Here is a 22,280-nt window from a genome sequence, read left to right as displayed (position 1 = left end):
ACTGTGTTTTGAGGGAAGGAGTAGGAAAAGTCTTGGTTATGCAAATGTTAGAAATGAGTGAGGGTTATTTCAGTAAGAAATACAGTATGTGAAAGGATTAACCTACCATGTCAGATGATCTGTGCAAAAATCCCAAATAAAAGATGCATTGGGCAAGCAAATTAAGCTACCTTGCTTTCTGCAGAATCAGTTCAAAAGTGCTCAGTTATCAGATACGATCGTAGGCCACTGCCAAAGAGGCCTCACAGCATCTTGAGATCAACGCAACAGAAAGGTTAATAGCCATAGGGATCAAATGTTAACACTGGCAAAAATATTAGTTACAGTTTTAACCAGAAACTGCTTCTACTTTTCTTAAATTATATTCTCTGTGAAAGAAATTGCTTTTAGAAAACAAGGGAAGAAGGTGTTGTGCAATGCGTGTTTATTTGCAGTTTTGCATGTGATGGGGTGCAGCATGCCCAACAGGAAAAAGGGAACAGAGTTTTTCACTTTCCTTGAGATGGTGAAGATTAAGTGAAGGCTCGTAGTAATACTAGGTGGTGCCTGTTGTCAGTGTAGCTGAACTGGGTATCAGAAGGCTTGAGCTTCTTCACAGCTCCAGCACCTCTCCAGCCAGAGGGGTGCTCTGTGGCTTTGGTCTTCAACCACTCCCTTCTCTCCAGCCCACAGAAGGAGATGCCTCTGCTTTCTCTAGCTWCAGACTCCTTCAGCGTTGTTGGATGAAGTATACTTTAGTAATCCCAAATGTTGAGACCTGGGGAGAAGAACTGAGAGATTTTGAGCAGGAGAGGATCGCTCATACTGCAACTGCTGCTGGACACCAGACAGTCCATCAGGACTGTTGTACGCAAACCCTGTTTGCTGAAAGAGAGCTTGTCATCTTCCAGTATTAAAAAAAAAAAAAAGAAAAAAGAAAAAAAAGAAAAAGAAAGGAGAAAAAATGTGTGAAAAAAGTGTGTGGGAGCGAGCGGGAAGGGATGGTAATATTAGCTCATTAAAAATAGATGATGTCCTGTTTTATGATACTTGTGTGGTATCTGTGGCTTGGTTTTTACCCACAGGCTTACATGCAGCCCCACTTGCTGGGAAATGAGTTCACACATTTAGAGTTTCCACGGAGGGTGCAGCGCAAGGAGGTTGGAAAGAGGATGCTCTACCGCGAYTTCAACATGACCGGCTGGTAAGAACATGCCCCTTCACAGCCTTCTCCCCACCCTAACCTGCTTTGGATGCATTTGTGGTTAATGTAAACCTGTCTGCATCAAAAGTGGTAGTATACCTGTATATGTACTATAAGGATAGGTATCTCCTTTCAAGGATATTTTTCTTTTAGAAGCTAACATTTTAAATAAGTTGGAGCCCTCTTTCCATGCCCAGAGGACATCAGCTTGCTTTAGTGTGTTAGCACTTAAGGGGTAGACGTGCCAGRGGATCTTTCTGAAAGCTGAACAGCTTTCCTGTCTTGGAAGTGGCTTTTTATAGAATCTGGATCAGTGGGCTGTTTTTCCTTCCCACGATGAAAAACTATTGCAAAGGGAAGAGCTGCCTCCCATATTCCTGTACAGATGGCGCCTGATTTGGATAATCTTAAGGAATTGTTTTAGACACAGGCCTACCTCAGTAGAAGTTGCAGCCAGCCTAAAATGAAAAGAYTTGAATGAAAAGCATTTGACTTAATGAACTGAAGACAGGAAGAGCGATGAGTTTTTGTCTGTGGCYAAATGTCATCATTGTTCTGTGTCAATTCAAGAGGTTCCTTCCCAAGCAACTCCCCTCACTTACAGAAGCTGTATGTGCTCTATATGCGACCTATAAATGCGAAGGTCCTATATATGCAAACGGTCTTCTGTTACATGCTGGTTGTGTTTTAGCATTCTTAGCAAATGTTCATGCAGGAAGGAGAAAGGCGGAAGGGATGAAAAAGCTTGAGCTCTTGTAGGTTTGAAGATCTGGATGACCACACACACCTACAGCTCCACACATTTGTGATTGTCCCATGCTTCACTGCCCATAAATATGATATTTTAGTGGCAGAATAATTATTTAAGTTTATCATTGTAATCTGGAGTGTTTAAATTGTACAGAACATGTTAATCTGAGAATAACCATCGTTGTCTGTCATCTTGAACAGCTGCTAGTAGAAATACACAGTTCCTCCGTGAAATTTAATTTTAAAAAGCTGCAGGCATGATCCAAMAGGATAGAAACAAAAAGAGTATGTTAGTTGAACTGAGCAGTTAAATAGGAAAATATTTGGAAGATGGTGGGATAGTCTGCCCAGCCTCTGCTAAGGGGGTTCTCTCACTGAAATCATGACCTCTCTGAAGACATCTCTAAAGAATGGTTCAAAATGTAGATTTCCAGAAGCTCTTTTTTGAGACGAGAGAGGCTACTGAAAAAACTAATTTTAGGGGAGCTACAGAAGTATCGTGGGCCAAGGTCTCCTTAAAAAAAAAAGAGCAGAATTTTTTTCGTTGTGATCAGAAGACAAGCAGGATTTTTGCACATTCATGGGGAGTTGTTTTGCTTTTTTCCAGTTGGATAACAGTCGGGAAGGGAGATGWGGTTAGAATGGTTGAAGTAGCAGCACGTGTAAGTAACACAGCTCTTCTACTAATAAGTCAGGAAGACTGTGAGGAACTGCAAAGAGTGAAATGATTTACATGAATGGGCATCACAGTGATCAGATTCAGTATTGATAAGTACCAAATAAAGCATGAAGTGGGAAAAATAACTATTTGTGTGTGTTAGCAGTTCCCATGAACTTGAGAATCATGTTAAAGAGTTCAGTGAAACTTCTGCTTAGTTTACTGTTCCGGTCAGAATCACCAACAGGATGTTAGGATGCACACAGGACTGGAATGATTTAAAATTAAAAGAAGAGATAATTCTGTATATCAATTCGAGCCTTGTTTGTAAGTCTGTGAATAGCACTTTCACCTTATTGAAAATGGTTATTGCATAGCTAATATTTTGCATTAGGAGAAAAATAAATGAGCACAATTTTAGAAGTACAATAATGAGTAAGATATAAGAGATTGGGTAAGTCTAAATGAATTGCAAATTTAATTCAATGTATTGTTTTTCAGTATTGGTGTGTAAACTCTTCCTAGCATATGGCAAGGGGGAGAAGCGAGTTGATTTTCCTGTTGATTTATATGAATTTCCTGAATTTCAGGACACACGTTGTTCTAGTTACAGATTTCAATACGGTCAGTACACAGATTGCCCTGAGTTTAGCACAAATATGACTCCGCATATCCAGGAACAAATACTTGAACTGTGACTTGAGTATTCAAGCCTCAGTGTTGACCTAGAAAGAGATGGCCTACTCCAAGCAAACGCATGTGGAGACCATGATGATGCTCTTTCTCTCCCTGCTGTTCATTTTGAATTTTGGCTGGAAATAGAAAATGTCCTGAGTAAAAGAATCTAGATTTTTTTTTAGCCAATTTCATATCCCACAGTTAATTTTACCTTTTAGTTGTTTGCTTCAGGACAATAAAGTGGTGAGGGGATCGCTCTATCTCCATAGTATTTAGGTAAATCAGAGTCGTTCTAAATAAGGTTCTGGTGGTTTTTGGCAGGACATTTGCCAAGGAAGACTTGTTTTCCATGAAATTGTGTGCAGTGATCTCCTAAGTGGAGGAGAAACAATCTGCTTCTATTTATCATAAAGTCTGCATCAGTTTTAATGGTTAAGAATGTGGCCAAGATGTTAGCTTTCCAGCTTGATTGGCCTGTAGAGGTGATAGTCTGGGGTGGCTGGTGTTGCACAGTGATAGTTTTCCATTTCAATATTCTCACTTCTATTTTCTTCCGTTTCTAATTTCTAGAATTAATTGCTGCATCAGGACAGAATGGCCTGTKTACATCTCTGTATGTGTTTGTTTCTCAGGACAGTAGCTATCATGGAGAATAAATTAGCATATGTATTCCCTTTTTAGAAAAAGTTGGGTAGAGTATTAACCAGCTGGAGCTCGCTACACAAAAATGCTGGCAAACCTTTATCGCTTCTACTGCAGATGATCAATTGCCAGAATCTTTTTTGGTCAATGACTTCCCTGGATGTTGACTTTCGCGTGTATGAGTAGAGATATCCAGGTGATCTTAGCAAAAAGCAGTCGCTCTTGTAGTTAATTACTGATCCGTTAGTAAGATGGTGTAAAACACAGCTCTGATGCTTTCTCTGGAAAAAGAACTTTTCATTTTAAAATTCAGGGTGCTTTCTGTGGTTTCTGTTGGAAGCTGTATGATTTTTTTTTTCTTTTTTTTTTTCTTCCTCCCTTGTCCTGTGCTCTGGAGCTTTGCAGCTTCTCTGCAATGGACTGGCTTGCCCAGCTTGTTTGGCTTACAGAAGGTTATTGTCTCTGGGTCTGTCACCATGCATTTGGCCTCCCACACCCGCTTTTTTAAAATTAYTACGTATTTATTTTTTTCCCCGTGAAGTTTCCACATTGGCTTTGTCTCGGCAGCCCGCTGTGGTAGCAACGCTGCCGAGTTCCCCCACGGCGTTAAGGACAACCGCTGAGCCGGCAATTGCATTGCCAGCCCGAGCTGCCTGTAACTGCTCTGAGACCARCCTTGCCCTCCTCCCTCTGCCACCTCTCAGCCCCTTCTCCTTTCTCTGCAGTGGGAGTCAGGGCCAGAAACGCGCTGCGGCATTTGGGTGGGAGCTGACCACGAGCTGCGTGGAGGTTGTGACCGTAGCAAGGTGCYGGCAATGTGTCTAGGAGCTGCGTCCCCCGCTGAACGAGCCTCCGAGCTGTAATTTGCTGGCAAACATCTGTGTTGCTAACAGGCTTTCGCAGCTGGATCCCTGGGCTAGGGTTTTTAGGCCCACGGCTGGCAGGGGTTACACTTTCACGGTAAAGAAGGCCGTTCTGGTGGCTTTTGCAAGTCCCGGCAGCAGAGGTGTCGGAGGAGAGGCAATTGGCCACATAAGCAAAATGTTGCCAGTGTTAAGAAGGGCGCAGGTAATCTGAGGTAGAAGTACATAAAAAAGAAGCAGGCCGGGTGRTAAAATAAACTAGCGTTTGTCTTCAGATACCCGCGTGTGTTTTAAGGAGTGCACAAAATCAGTATTTTCCATCTCCTCCTTTTGTTGAAGGCACAGTTGATCAAGTTTGCTGCACCCATGCGTAAATCCGGTGTGAACAATTTCCGGTTTTCTTCTTGAAACAGGTATTTCCGAGTGTTTTGTTCTGACTGTATTTTAGAGCACTTCCTGAAACCTGCTCTGTGGCTTTCTGGTTTATTGTGCTCCTTACTGGCACGCACACGCACACACGCACAGCTACTTCTGCCAGTGTTCCCCTGCCAACCTCCTGCAGGGCCGGAGGATCCTTGCAGCAGTATATTTAACCAAAGGCATCCAGAAGGCATTGCCACTTGGCATCAGTTTTTGTGGTTTTCCAAATTACGTTTCGCCTTGGAACATAAACAGAAGCCTTTCTACCGTCTGCAGTAAAGTAAAAGGTTTTAGGGTCTGAAGCGACGGAAGAGCCCCAGACCAAAAGTCCCCTTTTAGACCTGATTTGTTGGTGACTTGCTTTGCCCTCAGAGATTGCACAGAATTACACCCCATCCAAAAAGGTTTAACGAGGTCTCGTCCCAGCTTCTTTCAAAGGGTTAAAATCCCAGGATACAGCCAGCAGGAACACTGTACGATCCGGCTGAGCACGCTGCAGAGCTATTACCAGCTCAGTGTCTGGCGAGGTTTTGTTGTAGTACACGATTAGCCACCCAATGACCGGCTCGTCTGGGGGAATCGCCTGCGTGCGCGTGATTCATTCCAAACCAGAACGGCTGGTGCCCTGGGGCTAGCGCTGAGCAAAAAACATTTTATTCTAGAGTCAATATTGTCCACTTTGTGGCACGCTGCCAACCTATTCTGTGCTCGCTCTTTTCTTTCCAACAGGAAATGTCTTTCAGCCTCTAAGCATCTGATTAAAAAAGCAACTTCGCTTTGCGAGTCATTTTGTTTTGTTTGAGATGGTTGCCTTCTGCTTTTATTGTGCAGCCCGCCTTGCAGTCTGCGGCTCAGACTCCGGCTCACAAAAACCAGGGTCTCATTAATCACTTATTGGGGATCTGGAATACTGCGGCGAGAGCCGATGGACATGTTGTGCTTGGTAACGTGAGAGCCGGTTTGAACAAATATCGTCAGTGTGGCTGCTATCTTCCTCTTTATTGGCCGTTCAATGTGCTTTGACAGCGCATTCAGGTAGCCTGACAGCGGAGTGCATAAGCAGATTGAGAAATGCCACAGAATGCTCTATGAAGCAGGCGCCCGCGCTGCACCCCTCCGTTTAATATAAATTGATTTATTGAATCAAGCGCAGAAGCCCTGTTACAGAAACCTCAGGCTATATCCTCTAGAGAACCACCTAATAAAACAGCCCCAACTGACACTCCTCATTAGCTTTTCCACGGATCCCAAGGCAGTGTTTAAAGTGACAGTGTCCCTCTTTCTGGCTTGAATTTATCTGCTGGCTAATGCCTGGGGGTCTAATTAGCTTAGCATTATTAGTCTTATTCAGATAAGCTGCATTTCCTAACAGCTTGATTCCAACTTGTAAAAAGTAATTGGAAGTCTGCAAACCCTGTGCCATAACCTGCTTGATTACACCTTTTAGCCAAATTCATGTAATTTACAGAAAGTCATCTTTTTCCCCCCTCCATTTTAATTGAGCTTTTTTTTTTTTTTTTTTTTTTTTTTTTTTTTTTTTTTTTTTTTTTTTTTTTGTCTAGTGAAACCTTCTGTGCTACTTCTGTTGAAATCCTGGCTGTATTGTTGTGTTTGAGACCTCAGCCATATCCTTTGTACAATCACCAGGGAGAGATCAAATTTTAATTTCATAATTACTTCACAAGAAAGCAGCCTTTTCCCCAGTCATGCCTGGTATTAATTTCCTCCCAGCAACTTACATTTTCATAATTTAATGATTATGGGCCACCTTAGCAGCATTAGGCCTTTGTAGAGAGAGGAGAGAGAAGATGTCATTTTTTCGCAGCAGAAACCATGCTCCACAGCCACTTGCTTTGCTGTTTGCTTTTTGCTCCCTTTGCAAGGCACCGTGGCGTGGGCCGGGGTGCATGCAGCCGGAGCCATTTGCTCAGTTGTGCCTGGGTGTCTGAGACACAGCTCTGCCATGAAGAATGGCTGTTTGCAACACGCATGTTATGCATCTTTCTGAGATTTGCAGCCTTAGCTGCAGAAACAACGGGAGACAAGAGTTGACCCACTGCGTACAGCACATCTCCTGACAGTGATGGATGGCTCTGTTTTCCCAAAGTGCACACATGCCATAGGAGCTGAGCCAGTGTCTTTGGGCAGGATAAAACAAAAAAACAACCAAAGAAAAAAAGTAACTGTCTGCTGTGACAAAGGAGAAAACTGCGTCTGGGGAAAAGCTCTTCAGAAATGGCCTTGCTGGGGCCAAGTGAGCCTGAGCTCGGCCTCTGCCTTGCCCCAYGCTTGAGTGCTGTGCAGGCAGGGATGCCCAGCCTGGTTCTGTTGGCCAGAAGCTGAACTGAACCGATGATCTGCAAAGGGAAGACTAAGCACTGAAATGTGCTTAGTGACGCATCTTCTGCCTGGTGAGGTGAAGTCTCTTCTCCCACTCCTGCTTTCTTGTCCAGACGCTTTCTCTGGCTTTTCTGAGTTGCACACATTCCACATAACCTCCTCTGGATCCCTAGGAAATCCTCTTTCTTTCTGTTGCCACCAGAGATTGACTTATGGCTCTGCTCCCGGCTCAGAGGAGGCCCCTTGCTCCTCAGAGGAGTTTCCAGCCCTGCGGTGAGAGGATGAGCTGTCGCTTGCTGTGTCTCTCGCTCCCTTCCCCATCTGACACTACAGGGATGTTTCCCAACGATCTCCTTCCTTCCAGAGGATCCCAACTAGCCAGAGTGCACCAGACACTGCAAGGCAAACAAGCCATCTTTCTCCCATCTGCCGCACCATGTCCTTTTAACAAAATATACAGTAAACTGTGCATTTCCAAATGGTTCCTCTGTCCATCACAATGCGTTAAGCCCCATAGGGTGTTAACAGCCCACTTCCCTTATCCCCCTATCTCCAGGGTAAATTGAGGCCAAACCTTCCTGTTTGGCTTTTAAAAGTAGAAGAGAGAAAGTAAAATTTCAGAAGTGCTTAAGACACTGAGTTCTCTGGAGGAAAAGAAAAATGAACTGGTAAAACTTGCAGACCATTGATTCACTTGGTTTTGAGTGTGCATGCAGTTTTGGTCCCTCGTTGTGGGTGAGGGAAGCTCTCCCCACCAGAAGAGGCTAGTTGAACAGCTTGTAGAGTACTTGTTCTGTTCCTCCTGCTTGGTGTGAGCACAAAACCAGCAAGCGAAGATGCTTGTGAATACACTTAATGGTGTTTTTCCCTGATTTGCCCTTCTCTGTCTAAGCAGCTCTCCAGAACTGCACTCTCCCCAGCTTTTCCATCCTACTACTGCTTTCTTTTAGTGCTCTATTAGAGGTAAATAAAATAAAAAAAATCAGCCGCACTTAGGAAAGTRCACGAGAGAAGATGCAGGTATTTGTTGGGTAGCTAAGATGTGTAGTTTGTTTAGCTTCAGCAGTTTTTTGCCCAGGAGAGCATGGTGCTTGGAGGATGCTTCCTGTCATGGTGAGGTCTTGACTCTGTGTTAGGATTGTGCAGCATGGTAAGGACTGCCTGCAGGTCCAGCCCTCAGAGTGGTCTGATTTGAGCAAGCCAGAGATCATATGTAAATTATATATATTTTTAATTCACAAGTGGGCTAAGCCAGYCGTATGAACGGAACTAGGAATTTCAAAATGAAGCATTCTGCAGTTCCAGGTTCAGAAGAAGGGGGTTCTGCCTTTTCTGGGGGAAAATGGATGTTTTAAGACTCATTTTTTTTTCTCTTTATGTGACAGAAATCCTATTAGAGCGTTTTGGTTTGTAGAATAGATGTTACCCTACAGCTGTGTTTTGTGCATATGTGCGTGTATATCTTTCTTATTTAATCTATGTGGTTTTACTATCAGTCTTTCTCTAACATCAGTATGGCTTATGTGCTTTTGTGATATTTGTATATCTCAACTTTGCCTCATTGAACTGTATGTCAGATGAGTGATAGAGAAAAGAAACTGAGGCACTGAAATGTTGYAGCTAGCCTATCCAGAGGGTATTTAATGTCAGCGCGTGGAGTAAGGGATCCTGACTCTGCAAAAGACAATAGAGATGACCGGTTCTTTCTGGGTTGGTGATTTGAGTCCTGTTATACAAAGGATTATTTCTTGTGGAATTCTTTTTTTTCTAGCAAGTTTTGTGGTTGCTCCAGGATTAAAATTTGTTTTTCTACTGGTATGACCAGGAAATGTTGAGCAGAGGGGTAGAGCATGGTTTGTTAGGTACTTTTTTTTATACAGTTAGTAACAAAGCAGTACTAGAAATATCTCATGTCCACAAACGTGTCTCAAAGGAGAGCCTTCATCGTTGTATTCAGTATAAAGTAAGACATTTCTGAAGCTGCAGTGCTTTTTCTTTGTGCTTGCCCCAAGTGGGTTATGCTTTGTGCTTCAAGCTAAAGCCCTTTGACAATTCTGTTGCTGTTCTTCAGGTATAATTTGCAGTTTACTATCAGGTGTCACTGATCTGAAACACAGGCAAACTTTCTAAAGCCAAGTGCTATGGAAAGGCAGAGAACACAGTGGGCGCAAGCCTGGAGTCTCCTGTTATTCACACATTGAGCCTTCCAGGGCAGGATAGATTGTGTTTTCGCTACCATCTGTTGTGCCTGGGGATGCCAATGCAAAACCTTTCATGAACAGTAAACTTGCACTATTTGCTGTAAAAGCAAACTTAAWATAATGTTGTTGTTGTTGTATTAACAACAGCTTCAACTCTTACATGAATTTGCATTTACTTTAATATGGCCATGTTTTTATGGCCTATGTTTTAAGAACAAATTATATGTCAGGAGAACGCTTAACATACGTGAGAGGTTATCTAGGATTTTGGCTCTGAAATCTGTATATAGGAGCTGACAATTTTTTCAAGTTCAGCACCCAGCAATTTGCAGGTAACTTTGTCAATCTTTTATTTAAAGGGCATTATGTTGAGCATTGCTAATGATTGTGGGAACCATAGGAAATCTATTCCATAGATTACTATGTGCATTTAGCAGCTTCTAGTCATTTATTGTTTGTATTTAGAACAGATTGCGATTGCCATGTAACATCRTCTCAGTCCTAGTTCTTTAATTCTGACATCTCTTTTGGCTCCTGGTGCTATTTGGCCCAGTTTTCCAAAATGTTGATCCCGAGTCCAAATGTAACTTTGTGGGTGGTACATGTGTCAAGCCCTAGTTCACTATTTTTGGACAGCATTTCATAAATCTTTTTAAATGAAAAGAAGAAATGAAGTCAAATGGGAAAAAAGAATGCAACTAGATCTAGCTGGGCACATGCTTGCCTTCTCTACTCTTATCTTCTTCCCTCCCTCCTTCCCCCCCCCCTTTTTTTTCTATTTGGGAAAAATAGAGCTTTACATGGCAGAAACGGTTGCCAGGCTTTAGGCTCTCTCAGAGCAGCAAGCAACACTATAGCCTTCTCTTTATGACCTTTGTTGGCACATTCTGGTGGCCACTGAGTTCTTTTGAGATGCAGATGAGGAAGATGAGGGTGGAGGGATTGCAACCCTGTGTCTGTGTTTGTTACAACAGAGAGCTGGGCTGAATTATGTAGATGTCTGAATGAGGCARGGTTGGCATTAAGCAAAACAACCAACCAAACCCCCTCAGGTTCTCCATATGTCTGTATTTCATATACCTATTGCCATATTATATGTTTATATACAGTATGTTCTCTCTCTCTAAACAGCACAGGAAGGTATAAATGTAACCTTATTACTTAAGGTCAGGTGAAATAGTCCAGAAGGTTGTAGTTTGTGAGAGATAAACATACGTACGAAGTACAGGAGGTTTCACACAGCATAAATCAAAAGGGACTTCATAGCTTGCTTCCTTCCTTCTCCCCAGTGCAGTCGCCGAGCTGCTAGCTGAAAAGCTGTCCTTCATCATTCTTTTGCAGGAAACCACATACTCATATATTATTAATTCTGTTTTGCTAGTAACGTAGGACCTAGGTACTTTTCTAGACTGTCTCAAGTTGCTTTTCAGTGCATCGGTGCCATTTCCACTGCTGTAGTTACAGTTGTATGCATTGTTTTTCAAGAGCTGAATAATTTTGGGGGCAATAGCAATGTCAACATAAAAAAGTAGGTTTGAGATGAGTCTTGACACACAATTTCTGAGCCCAAGAGGCGATTTTCTGAGAAACTGCAAAACAAATCACTGTAGACCTCTGGGCCTGCTCACTTAGTCACATAGCTTGAGGAGGTCATAAGCTAGCCAGCTGCCATTCCTAGTGTCCTGAAGAGACAAGTTAGCTTCATCTCTTGCAGCGTGGCCTCTTCCAACATCCTTGCTTCAATGTGTCACGGTTTGATGGCCCAACAGAAGATGGCCCTTATGGTGGTTCCATAAAAGATGCTGAGATGCAGCTGTGGGGACCATTCTTGTCAAAGACAGCTGGCCAAACGATGCCCTTGTTTTTTTTTTTGTTTGTTTTTTTTTTTTTTTTTGTTTTTTTTTTTTTTTTTTTTTTTTTTTTTTTGTTTGTTTTTTTTTTTTTGTTTTTTTTTTTTTCTCTTCCTAAAGCGCAGTCAGTGTGATGTGCTGTGCAGGAAGAGGGAGGGGAGGAAGGGAAGAAAACTCAGTCCCTGGTTTTGGCTACTTAGAGAAGAGTGTAAAATGGGAGCCTTAGTCTCTCAAGTATTTTTAATTATCTTGCAGCTAATCTAACCTATGGGTAAAGAATGGGTTCATTTATTGCTTTAAAGCAGGTTTTGCAAATAGTCACATTAGCTTAATCATGTTTGCTATTTGTAATAAACATGTATAGCAGCTTGAAAATCCAGTAGGAATTGTCTTGTTGGCTTTGTGGTTTGATTAGTCATTTGACTCTAGTGCCCTGTATGGACTCGACTGACACCCTTTTTCTTGGAGTCAGAGCTCAACTGGCTCTGTGCGGAGGAGTGAAAAGAGCTCAGACTGTCAAGGAGGTTTCACAAGGCTCCTTGCTCTGCAGGCCCAGCTGGGAGCTTTGGGACGTGTTAGCTGTTGGGGATGTAATGGAGCTGTGGTGAAATTTAGCCTTGTTCAACCAGGATATCCAAGTTGGTGAGTGAGGCAGAGACATTAGCTATTCCCTGCTGGAAATGAAGGAAGGAACAAGAACAAACCTGTGACTGACTTGCCCTTTCCCCCAAAATGCTATTCCAGGGTTTAAACATCAGTGGAGTTTTCTCTTGCTGGCTATGTAGTGATCTGTACCTTTTCTTTTTTCCTCTTTCTTTTTTTTTTTCCTGTTAGAATTAATCTGTTTTCCCTCTCCTGCCACAAAAATGCCATTTAAGTTCCTTCTCCTTGTTGTTTCTTGTAGAGATCCCCAAAACATATTTGACAAATCTGTGTAACTCTATATAAATATTCTTGACCGTGTGGTCTCCCAAGAAGCATCCATTGCGTTTTTGGAAAACTTACCTGATTCTCTTTGAGGTTTCTCAGGTAGTAATGGTTTGTGGCACAGGAGGAATGGAGCACCTCGCTACTGTTTCTCCTTTGGATTTTGGATTGTTTCCTTCCTGCCTCCCCCCGCTGAGCCACTGGTGGGGACCGTACTTGCAATTATTAGGAAMTGTAAAGGTGAGGCTTAAACTCGACCTCTGTGCTACTGTCGTCAGGTCTGAGGCAGGCCGTCTGGTGCCTGGAGGACGCAGCATATGTAGCTACGTGAAACAGCACCTTTATTGATCCCAGGTCTGCGCTGTGTTTCAGTGAAGCAAGGGGGAGTTCGACTACAATATAGAATTTCACCCTTAATTTTTAATTTCCTGCTGGTTTGTGTCACTGCCTTCATGTTGCTTAAACCTGACTGAACGYGATTCCCAGGAGCTCAAGCGCCGTCGCGGCCGGAGCGCGGAGCTGTGGGGCTGGCGCGCTGGCCGGGCCCGGCAAGGGACGCGCTGCCGGGCCGCCCTCCTCCCCGTGCCCTCGTCCCCTTGGCCTCRGCGAGGGGTGCCGGCCAGGGGGCAGCTTTGGTCCAGCCCCGAGAAGCAGGGGCAGGAGAAGGCGCAGGGGATGCGGTTTAGGGGTGCRAAGGAAGCGCGTGCCTCTGGCTTTGGGGCGACGCGCTCCAACCGCAGAGGCTCTTCAGCCCGGGGGCCTGAGCGTGTGTCATGCAAACCGAAGGACTCTGCAGCTAGGAGAGTGACAGCCGTCTGTTTTTTCCCTCACTGGCAAAATTGCTCACCTTCTCACCTCATCAGCGTCAACAGCTGGATGTGTAAAAGGTAGAGTACGCAGGCATGCGATAAATGGAATCGGAGCATGAGCATTTATTTCTCTTGTCTCTCGGGCGCTGGAAAGCTGCTGTGAAATGTAAAATCTCTGACAATCTTGAATGTTGCAGTCAAGGTCAAATGGGCACTAAATATCTTTCTAAAACTCTTCACCATGTGAAGCTCGCTTTGGTTCAGAGAGGTGAGAAGAGGAGCTGAGAGCTGCTTCACGCTTTGACCGTGCTCACGTTCGGCTGTTGCTCGCCACTGCAAGTTAACGATGTGGATTTAGTCATTGGGGGGTTTTTTATGGCACTGTATGGCTGCTGCTATAGCCAACAGTATCTCCCCCATTAGGATGTTATTCCAGTTCACTTCTTTTTCCTTGTAAGAAATCAGAGCAGCTTGGCACGTTGGATAATTCCTGACATTTACTTTTCCTTTTGGTCAAGTGGCATAAATCTTTAGGGAAAATTTCCAAAGACAAAGGAACTGGCATCTTGGTTCAAAGGCAGAGTCCCTGGGAAGAGTAATGATTAAAAAAACATACAGTTGTTTCAGGGCACTGGGTCRCTAATTGAGTGTAAGCTTTAAAAATGTTGTTTATCCCCCCCCCACAGGGCGTACAAAACCATTGAGGAAGACGACTTGAAGTTTCCTCTTATATACGGAGAAGGCAAGAAGGTGGGAATGTTTGCTTTCTTCAGACCGAAGCAAGAAAGAATTCTGTGCTGTTTACCACTCCATTTAGCCCGTGGCAGTCCAGTGTTTTCCACTCAATATCTTTATTTCATCGTTTTGACAGCTTGAAAGAATATCTTGCATCTGTCGTAAATCAATCTCGTGTCTGGGGCGAGTGGGGAAGTTGAGGAGCTCAACATTAAAAAGCAGTTCTATATCAAACTTAGTCATTACGTAGTTCGGTTTGCTTTTGGTTTGGTTTCATTGTAAATTATAAGAGTACAATGGTACCACCTTAAGTAAGTGATTCTAAATTTTCCTAATTTGATTATAAAATATAACTAGGCTGGATGAATGTACGCTATGTTTGATGAGCAAAGTAGGAGGATATTTAATAACACTTCGTAGACCTCTGCGATAAAAAACACTGATTTAGGAAGGAGAAGGATCAGAGTAGGATTTTGGAAATATAATACCCCTTAACCGTATCTTCTTCAGCACATGAACTCGCTGTTGAATCTTTCTGATGTGAATGCTGATAGCTTTTCTTAAAAGAAGAAAAGAACCATTTCATTTGGGTGCACTTTGTCTCCAATTCCATGATTAAGAACAGTGAGATTGTTAGTGCTGATCCCAGCAAGCTTAACTGGATGCAGCAATAGGATCAATATACGGACACAACAGTRTCTGTTTGCTGATACTAGTATACTTGCTATGTTTCTAAATAGTGCTCCCGTGCTGCATTAGGTTTTTATCTCAATGCAGAAATACATTCAAAAATTAGTCTCAAGTTTTGAAGGTTCAAACCTGCAGCTTATCTCTAAATTGGTTAGGTTTGTAATTGCAAAATGTTTCATGAACATCTTACTTTTTAATTTGCTTTTATTGCTTTATGGAGCTAAGATTTAGTGAGGCAAAACAATCTGAGTCAGTCACTCTCTGCTGTTGATGCAGTGAGCTGTCCTGATCAGAAGCTGCTGCAGCTGCACTCGAATTTGGGCAAGTGATACATAAACAGCAGAGATTTAGTTTTCCCATGAGATAGTCRGCCTGGTTGCTCTTTGGGGAAATGTTAGTGAAGAAGAGCCTGGCACCTCTTGGGAAACCRCTAATGTTACAGAGAAAAAGAAGTGGTAGAGCTGAGGCAGCAGCAGACCTGCTCTGGACCCGTTCCACGTAGGATGCTGCTGACACAATGGCACCCTCCTCTATGCTCCTGCATCAGCAGTTAARGGTGGCCCTTGGTACTTTCCTTGGTGGAGCAAATATGTGGCAATATGTCAATAGGAAGAAACCACAGGATTCTTGAATRAATGAGCTAATTAAGCTCCTCATCCTTTTTGTAAAACCTATTTACTTCATACCGATAGCATAATSTGCTAAAGGAATGCTCTCCTTGACTGGCATTGGACAGCTACGGGACTGGGTTAGATCTCCGTTGGCCCTTTTGGATGGTAACAGCCTAAGGCATGCATGCGCAGTCTGGGATGTGGACAAATATAAAACTTAGAATAACCACAGAAGTTCAGATGATGTGAGCATTAAAAGTTTAGAAGTTGGTTATCTGTGTTAACYCCAGAGTTACTGAGAGAAAAAAGGAATTTACCCCGAATGATAGTAGTTACGGAGTGGGGATTGTTCTTTCTCTCTTTCTCTATCGGCATAGTGCATGGAACCATATTTGATTGCATTGTTTTTCTTTATTTCTAGGCTCGTGTTATGGCAACAATTGGGGTGACCCGAGGACTAGGAGACCATGACCTGAAGGTGCATGACTCCAATATCTACATCAAACCTTTCCTGTCCTCATCTCCTGAGGTAAAACAGTCAAGCTTCAATTATCTGAGTTGGGGGAGAGGAAGAAAATACACTAACTGGGCTTTTATTCATCCATTCTGATTCTGACCTGATCCAGGGAATGTACTGCCCTGCCCAAAGGTTTCTGTAATGGAGAAGACAAAAGTTAATAATATACGTCGGAGCAGGAATGTTATAAATTCCTGAGTTGTGTRCCCTACTTCTGGTTTCTCCACATCCCTGGCAGGGCAGTGATGCCTTCTCACTCTCTGCGCTTCATGGCTAAACTTCCTGATGCTGCACAATACCAGATACTTCTTTTCTGCTTGTGTCTAATTGTCCTGCAGCCTCACATTCTGTGTGACTGACACCCCTCTCTCCTCACCTCCATGTGCTCCAGTTTGCTTTTAGGTCTGGATCATGCTGCCTTCACAGAAGCTGACATAAACCTCTGTTCTCAAGTAAGGGAGGAGAACTAGATACTATCCTGTTGGATGTCTTCCATGATAGCATGAAATCCTGCTTTAGGCAGAGGACATCAGATCAACTGCTAAGTAGAAGAATACTGAGAGCACATTGGAAGAGAGCTTTATGCTTCTATCTGGCTACCCCTTCACTTCCAGACCCAGTTCATAATTCTATAAGATGATTTTATGTAATATGCAAATAATGGCAGAAATAGCAGTATGGGTTCCCATGTGATAGCATAAAGAGGAGATGGCACAGTATTTGTGCTTGGGGTAGTGACCCTGCTACTCAGCTGTTTGGGAAGTATTGTTTTAAATCCCTCCATCATTATGACTTGTCTTGCTCCAAACCGTTCAGTTTTTGAATGCCGAAGACCTTGCAATGAACTGAAGCATTTCATAGGGGAAAGTGAGCTATCCATCAGGACAGGCTCAGGTTATAAAGGCTTCCTAGAGRGGCTTTTAATGTACTTGTTTATCAAGAAGAAACATGCAAACCTCACTTTTTTTTTTCCTCCTTAACAATATTCCTGTTCCTACAACAAGGAACAGATGACACACATTTTCCATAAAATATTAATCAGGAGCAAACCTGCCGTTGAGACCACAAAAAGACAAACCACGTTCTAATCAGACTTTGTTGCCATGGACCAGATGCTGAGAGCCTTTCGYTGCTAACTGGCTTTCTGGTGTTTTAACCATACCTGGGATGTGACCTTGAATTTGCTTACTTGCTTACAGCAGTGTGAGAAAATAAAAATACACAAATGATATAATATGGCCAGGAAGGAACCAAATTATTAAACTGACCTTGCTGGAACATCTTCATGACTTTATTTAAAAGGAAAAAAAAGAAAAAAAAAAGGAGAAAAAAAAAGACGAGGGGAAGGTGCTGAGAGATTTTGACCTGAAAGAGAARGAGGAGATCCAGAGACAGCCTTTTCTTGCCTGCACTTTTCCTCACTGTCAGTCTGATAGCTTCACTCTCCCCCCTTTAATTGTATGGTATTCCTCACTTGGGACCGGCTTCTGTCCTCCTAATCCTAAATGAGGGCAGGCAATCAGTAGCTCTGCCCTCATCACTGTGATGGATTTGTTTAGTGCCAGTGTACTGATGCAATTCTACCTATTTATTTTTCTTTCTGGCATGCTGAGACCCCATGTTTCTGGGGTATGTAATAGCTGCAGCACAGTATCTCAGCAGTATCATCTCTGCCAATTGCTGCTGCAGTATTTGTCTGTGTGTATAAACCAAAGCTTCTCTTGGGCTTTTCTGATTTGTGTGTGTGTGTGTGTGTGTGTGTGTGTGTATTCAAATTCCGGAACGTGACATCCAGTTCATATGCTATCCACGTTTCAGGATCTCTTAACTGCTTCATAAAAGAGAAGCAGAAAATGGCTTTATTTCCATGTTTCCTTCACAGCTAAATCCAGCAGAAATGTAGTAGAGCAGGAGCAGGAAAGACAGAGGACCAGCCACCTCAATTTAGAAATGTTGGCAAAAAAAACCCTTGAATTTTACTAGGCGGTAACATATGCTCCAGCTTGCTTTCCATTGCACCTCCCTTTCTTAACCGTCTCTGCCTCTCTTCCCAGAGAGATCCGTATTGCTTTGTCTCCAATGTTCTTCTCCCACATGGTCTGTCCCTATGTGGACAGTGCACCTTACGCACAAACCCAGATGAAGGAACAATGTCTTTATCCTGCCATCTGGGAACCTTGGCACTTGGAAGTAAATGCAGCAGTCGAGCAGCCGTAATATTTGGCCCTTCTGTAGCGTTGGATTTTGAATTGTTTATATAAAGTACAAGGAAGCACAATGTCTGGTTTCCAGACCTGGGAAAGGGAAGGCACAGGAAATTAAGCTGCACAGTGAGTCGTGACACAGAGCGAATCCAAGTCCTCTGGCTCCCATTTCTGTGTCGTAATTACAATGTCCTTTCCCAGGTTGGGCAATGTGGTGAGTTTTCAGAATATTTTACTTCCAGCACAACAAAACTCTGGTATGCAATGTCCATCAAAATTTATCTGAAAAGAAGGTAAGCATCWCTGTGACTACAACCAGAAAGAGGGATATTGAGTAATTTGAGAATGGTATAAAATTGTACTTTGACAGAGTGCCAGGCTATGGGAGGAGAAGTCATGTAGCCAAGACAGACAAATGTAATCAGGATTCAGTGGCTCAGCTGTTACGAGACCAAATTTGGAGGACTTTTGCAGGTTGGTGAGCTCTAGAGAATTGAGCCTTTTATAATGAACTGGAATAGCACAAAGCAGGCAAGCAATAGCTGAGGCTCTCTGGCATGGAATTAAATATTTATTTTTCATAATGGAACAGTTTCTTTCAAAGCTTTCGGCAGGAAATTCTGCCTTTTAAAACTCTGCAAGGGCCTCCTTGTTGCATGTGAAAAGCAAAATTTCATTTTGAAATTTTTCAAACAGCAACTCAGCCATTTGGTGGAAGAATTGTGGCTCTGACAACAGAATTTGGCCCTTGCCAGTGATAAACACAAAATCAGTCATCAAAAGGCAGCCATGGAGAATTTTCCCCCTTCCAATATGTGTTAGTAAAATTTTTCTGACAACTTCACAAATATGTCAAAGGGAACCATTTTAGATTCACATCTGCCTTCTGGASAAGTCTTTAGGAACTGCAGTGTTTAAAGGAACAAGCAAGGCAAATACTTAGAGAAATACCGTTTGATCAAAGGGAGTCAAGGTGGATTCAGGAAGCAAACATCACGCTTTACTAGCTTGAAGTCCTTCAGGGTTATGTCTACCAGAAAATTAAAAAAAAATGTAGTAGATGGTCTTGCATGAGCATTTTGATTTCTCAGAAAACATTTGAGAAACTGTTCTGCATCGCAAGTTATTAATACAAAAGATATGAAGCTATAGAGTAAGTGGAAAGTTGGCACAGTCTACTGGAAATTGGCTAAAGGGCAGGAAACAAAGAGTGGCAGTAAAAAGCTAAAAGGAGATTAATTGGTGAGTGCTGCAGGGAGCAGTGTTGGGACCCGCTTTTTATTATTTACATATAAATTACTTGGAGGGTGGTATTGAAAGATCTCCTTGTTTGCCAGTGAAGCTGCGTTGGATAATATTGCACATAAAAAGGGACAATACAATTAAGAAAGGTTTAATTTATTGAAGTAGCTGAGTTGATCAATAGTACAGGCAGCTGAATGCAGAATATTGCCACTGTGGGTTGTTTGGCTTCAGTTCCACCGGGACAAGCTGCTTCAGGAACACCTCAGATGGCTGCAGGCTCGTGTGGCGGTTTGCTGCAAACAGTTTTCAAGCCACAGGGACTCATGTTGGCTGCCTCTTAAAAACAAAACTGGCAAACAAGTCTTAGCACTTTCACAGAGCTGATGTGGTCCTTTCCCTGAGCCAAATGCAGGTTTTGTCAGGTGGGTAGATCCATTTGAAATGTAAATACCAAACTGGCCTACCTGTTTATTCATTGCTTGCCCAGAGTGTTTCTCTCAGCACTCCTGAGTGTATATAGGTGAGCAATATTAGAAACAAATGTCTGTGTTGAAGAAATATATTATGTGATGGACTGCAGTATGCATTTTCAGAGAGAAATTATGTGCAACTATGGGCTTTAGTAGTGTATATCTGCTGTTAAATCTCAGCAGAGATCTGTAAGTACCAGTCAGAGTAAAATTTAGTTTAACCTAGCTGCTATGGTCACAGATGTTTTTGCTACCCAGCTGATAATTCTTCCTTATGGTTGCTGGTTATGAGAGTCAAGTTTAGTTAGGTAACAGGTCAACTGTCTCATGTCACAGAAGATGGCAGTTGATGGTATAAGTACTGTGAGCAAACTAGAGGCTTTCAAAGGATGCCCTGATGCTCCAGAGGGAAGTTAAAGAGGGAGAACACTTGTCACAGCAGTAAGAAGGGGGTTGGGAAGCTCAGGGACATTTTTGGCAAGGCTTTCAGAAGAGCAGGGGAGATGGGTGRGCATGCACAGTTCAAGGAGTTTGGGGCAGACGTCATGAACTCCATGGAGCACTATCGGGACTGATGTCTGGCTGCAGAAGGAATGAGCCGTGAGGAAAGATTCAAGATTCTCAAGGGACCTGCTAGGAAATTTGCCAAGGGTGCAAGACAGGTTAAGGCAACCTCTGCGCTGCTGGCTGGTGCCTGGCCAGCCGTTGTCTGCATTAGATGGGCTATACGTTGCTTTGGAGTGCAGGCAGATTTGTGCAAACTGTGTCACAGATGGAACATTGGTTAAACCTCACTATTGTTTCATTTCCTGAAATACAGCTGAGGGACAGAGGCGGTAACTGGGAAGGCTGGCTCTGGAGCTTAAACAAGTCATACGCATTGGAGGCCATGAGCTGCTTTCAGTCCCAAAAGATTTATGCAGTGCTATGGGGCACTTGCCATTGCAGGCATCTAGGTGACTCCTTGGATCTCTCCTCTGCTTTCCAAAATGCTAGTATATCTCAATCCTTTGAGTTTTCTATACRGTATGTGTTGAGTATGTTATAGGATGTTACAGAATGCTTGGGAAAGCGTGGAGTGGATGCTCAGTGAGCCCTGCTGGTCTGAGCATGTGTTACGCAGACCGTGCTAGTCCTGTCCAAACTATGTGTCTCCGAAAGTGCTGCTGTCACGCCACTCTGTGCTGAAGTTACAAGTCATCCATCATTAGAAGTAAGAATTAGAACAAAGCTGCCAGCAGGGAAGTGAAGGGTGGAAGCTGGCTCATTTCTGCACCTGGGCAAGACAGCCTGTAAGTATAACTTGAACTTATAATAGACTGACCAGCTCTAAATCAACTCAATTGTGTCAGCAATGGATTGGAGACACCTRCAACTGGATTCTAGAAATCTGACAAAAGAAAAATAATTTTATCTTCCCTTAAGTGTTGTGTGGATATAGCTGCTGCCCTAATGTTTTGCTGCTGCAATAACTGTAAGGTAGACAAAGCTACGTTTCAGTGAGCATCACRTTTTATACCACAATCTTGACTGACGTTGACCCACACTTGTTTTCTGTAACCTTGGTACTCTTTTTCTTTTTCCCTCAGCTCTTGTACTAGCCAAGCATCCCTTATTGCTTATCTCACTGCACTTCCCTGCACCTCTTCATACATTTTTTCCCCMAAACCTAACTGCCTCCTTGATAAAATTATCTATTCTCAAAGTTGCTATAGAGATGTGCCACACTGGGAATTTGGGCCATTTTACCCCAATGGATTAATTGCAGAAAGTTTTAACAGTTTTCTCATCCACCTTAAGGTGCTCACCTTCAGATAAGATTGTTCACTTTGGGACAATTCAAGTCTGTGATACATGCTTTTGGCTTCCTTCCCTGTGCCCTTCGCCCCACTCCRCTACTGAAAAAAAAAGGGAGGGGGCTCTTTTTGGTTTAATAAGCGTTTATTAAGCACTCTGTGTGGGAAGGCCGTYGTAGATGTGTTTTTCTTCCTGCCAATGCTAGAAGCTTGGTTACTCATATGAGACATGGGATGATAAGTGGATACTTGAGCACTAGCTGTGATGCTTTCTGAAATATTTGCCTCTACCCAAGAGATCTGATCAAAACAAGCAGTGCTTGTTTTGATTGCTGTGTTGACCAGCTTATCCCTGCATACTCCAGTGTTTTCTGAATTGAAACTTTGGGCTGCTATAGGTTGAATTAAATTCTGGGAGATGGGAACTACAACTCCTGTCCTCTGAAATGGGCTTGAAAGGAGATCTGTACTGCATTCAGGGATCTTTTCTGGAATAACATTCAATATTRTTGAATGTTATTACTCAATCTAAGTAAGGAGAAAATCATAGAATCACAGAATCAGTAAGGTTGGAAGGGACCRCCGGAGATCATCTAGTCCCACCTCCCTTCTCAGCAGGGTCACCTACAGCATGTTAGACAGGGTTGCATCCAGGCGGGCCTTGAAGATCTCCAGAGAAGGAGACTCCACA

At 43.0% G+C, this 22,280-nt stretch overlaps 1 protein-coding gene across 1 annotated transcript in view; it reads left to right on the top strand.

Annotated features, from left to right (window-relative positions):
* Positions 1-22,280, top strand: part of PPM1H (protein phosphatase, Mg2+/Mn2+ dependent 1H) — a 77,137-nt gene that overhangs the window by 43,830 nt on the left and 11,027 nt on the right. The window contains exons 6-8 of the mRNA XM_085323837.1: positions 1,065-1,183; positions 14,008-14,071; positions 15,779-15,886. Coding sequence (XP_085179963.1) covers positions 1,065-1,183; positions 14,008-14,071; positions 15,779-15,886 — 291 coding nt within the window. The remainder of the gene's footprint in view (positions 1-1,064; positions 1,184-14,007; positions 14,072-15,778; positions 15,887-22,280) is intronic.

Source organism: Rhea americana, unplaced genomic scaffold, assembly GCF_003343005.1.
Source record: "Rhea americana isolate MKP2758 unplaced genomic scaffold, rheAme1 scaffold_88, whole genome shotgun sequence".
NCBI lineage: Eukaryota > Metazoa > Chordata > Aves > Rheiformes > Rheidae > Rhea > Rhea americana.
This window is presented reverse-complemented; position numbering and strand designations above follow the sequence as displayed.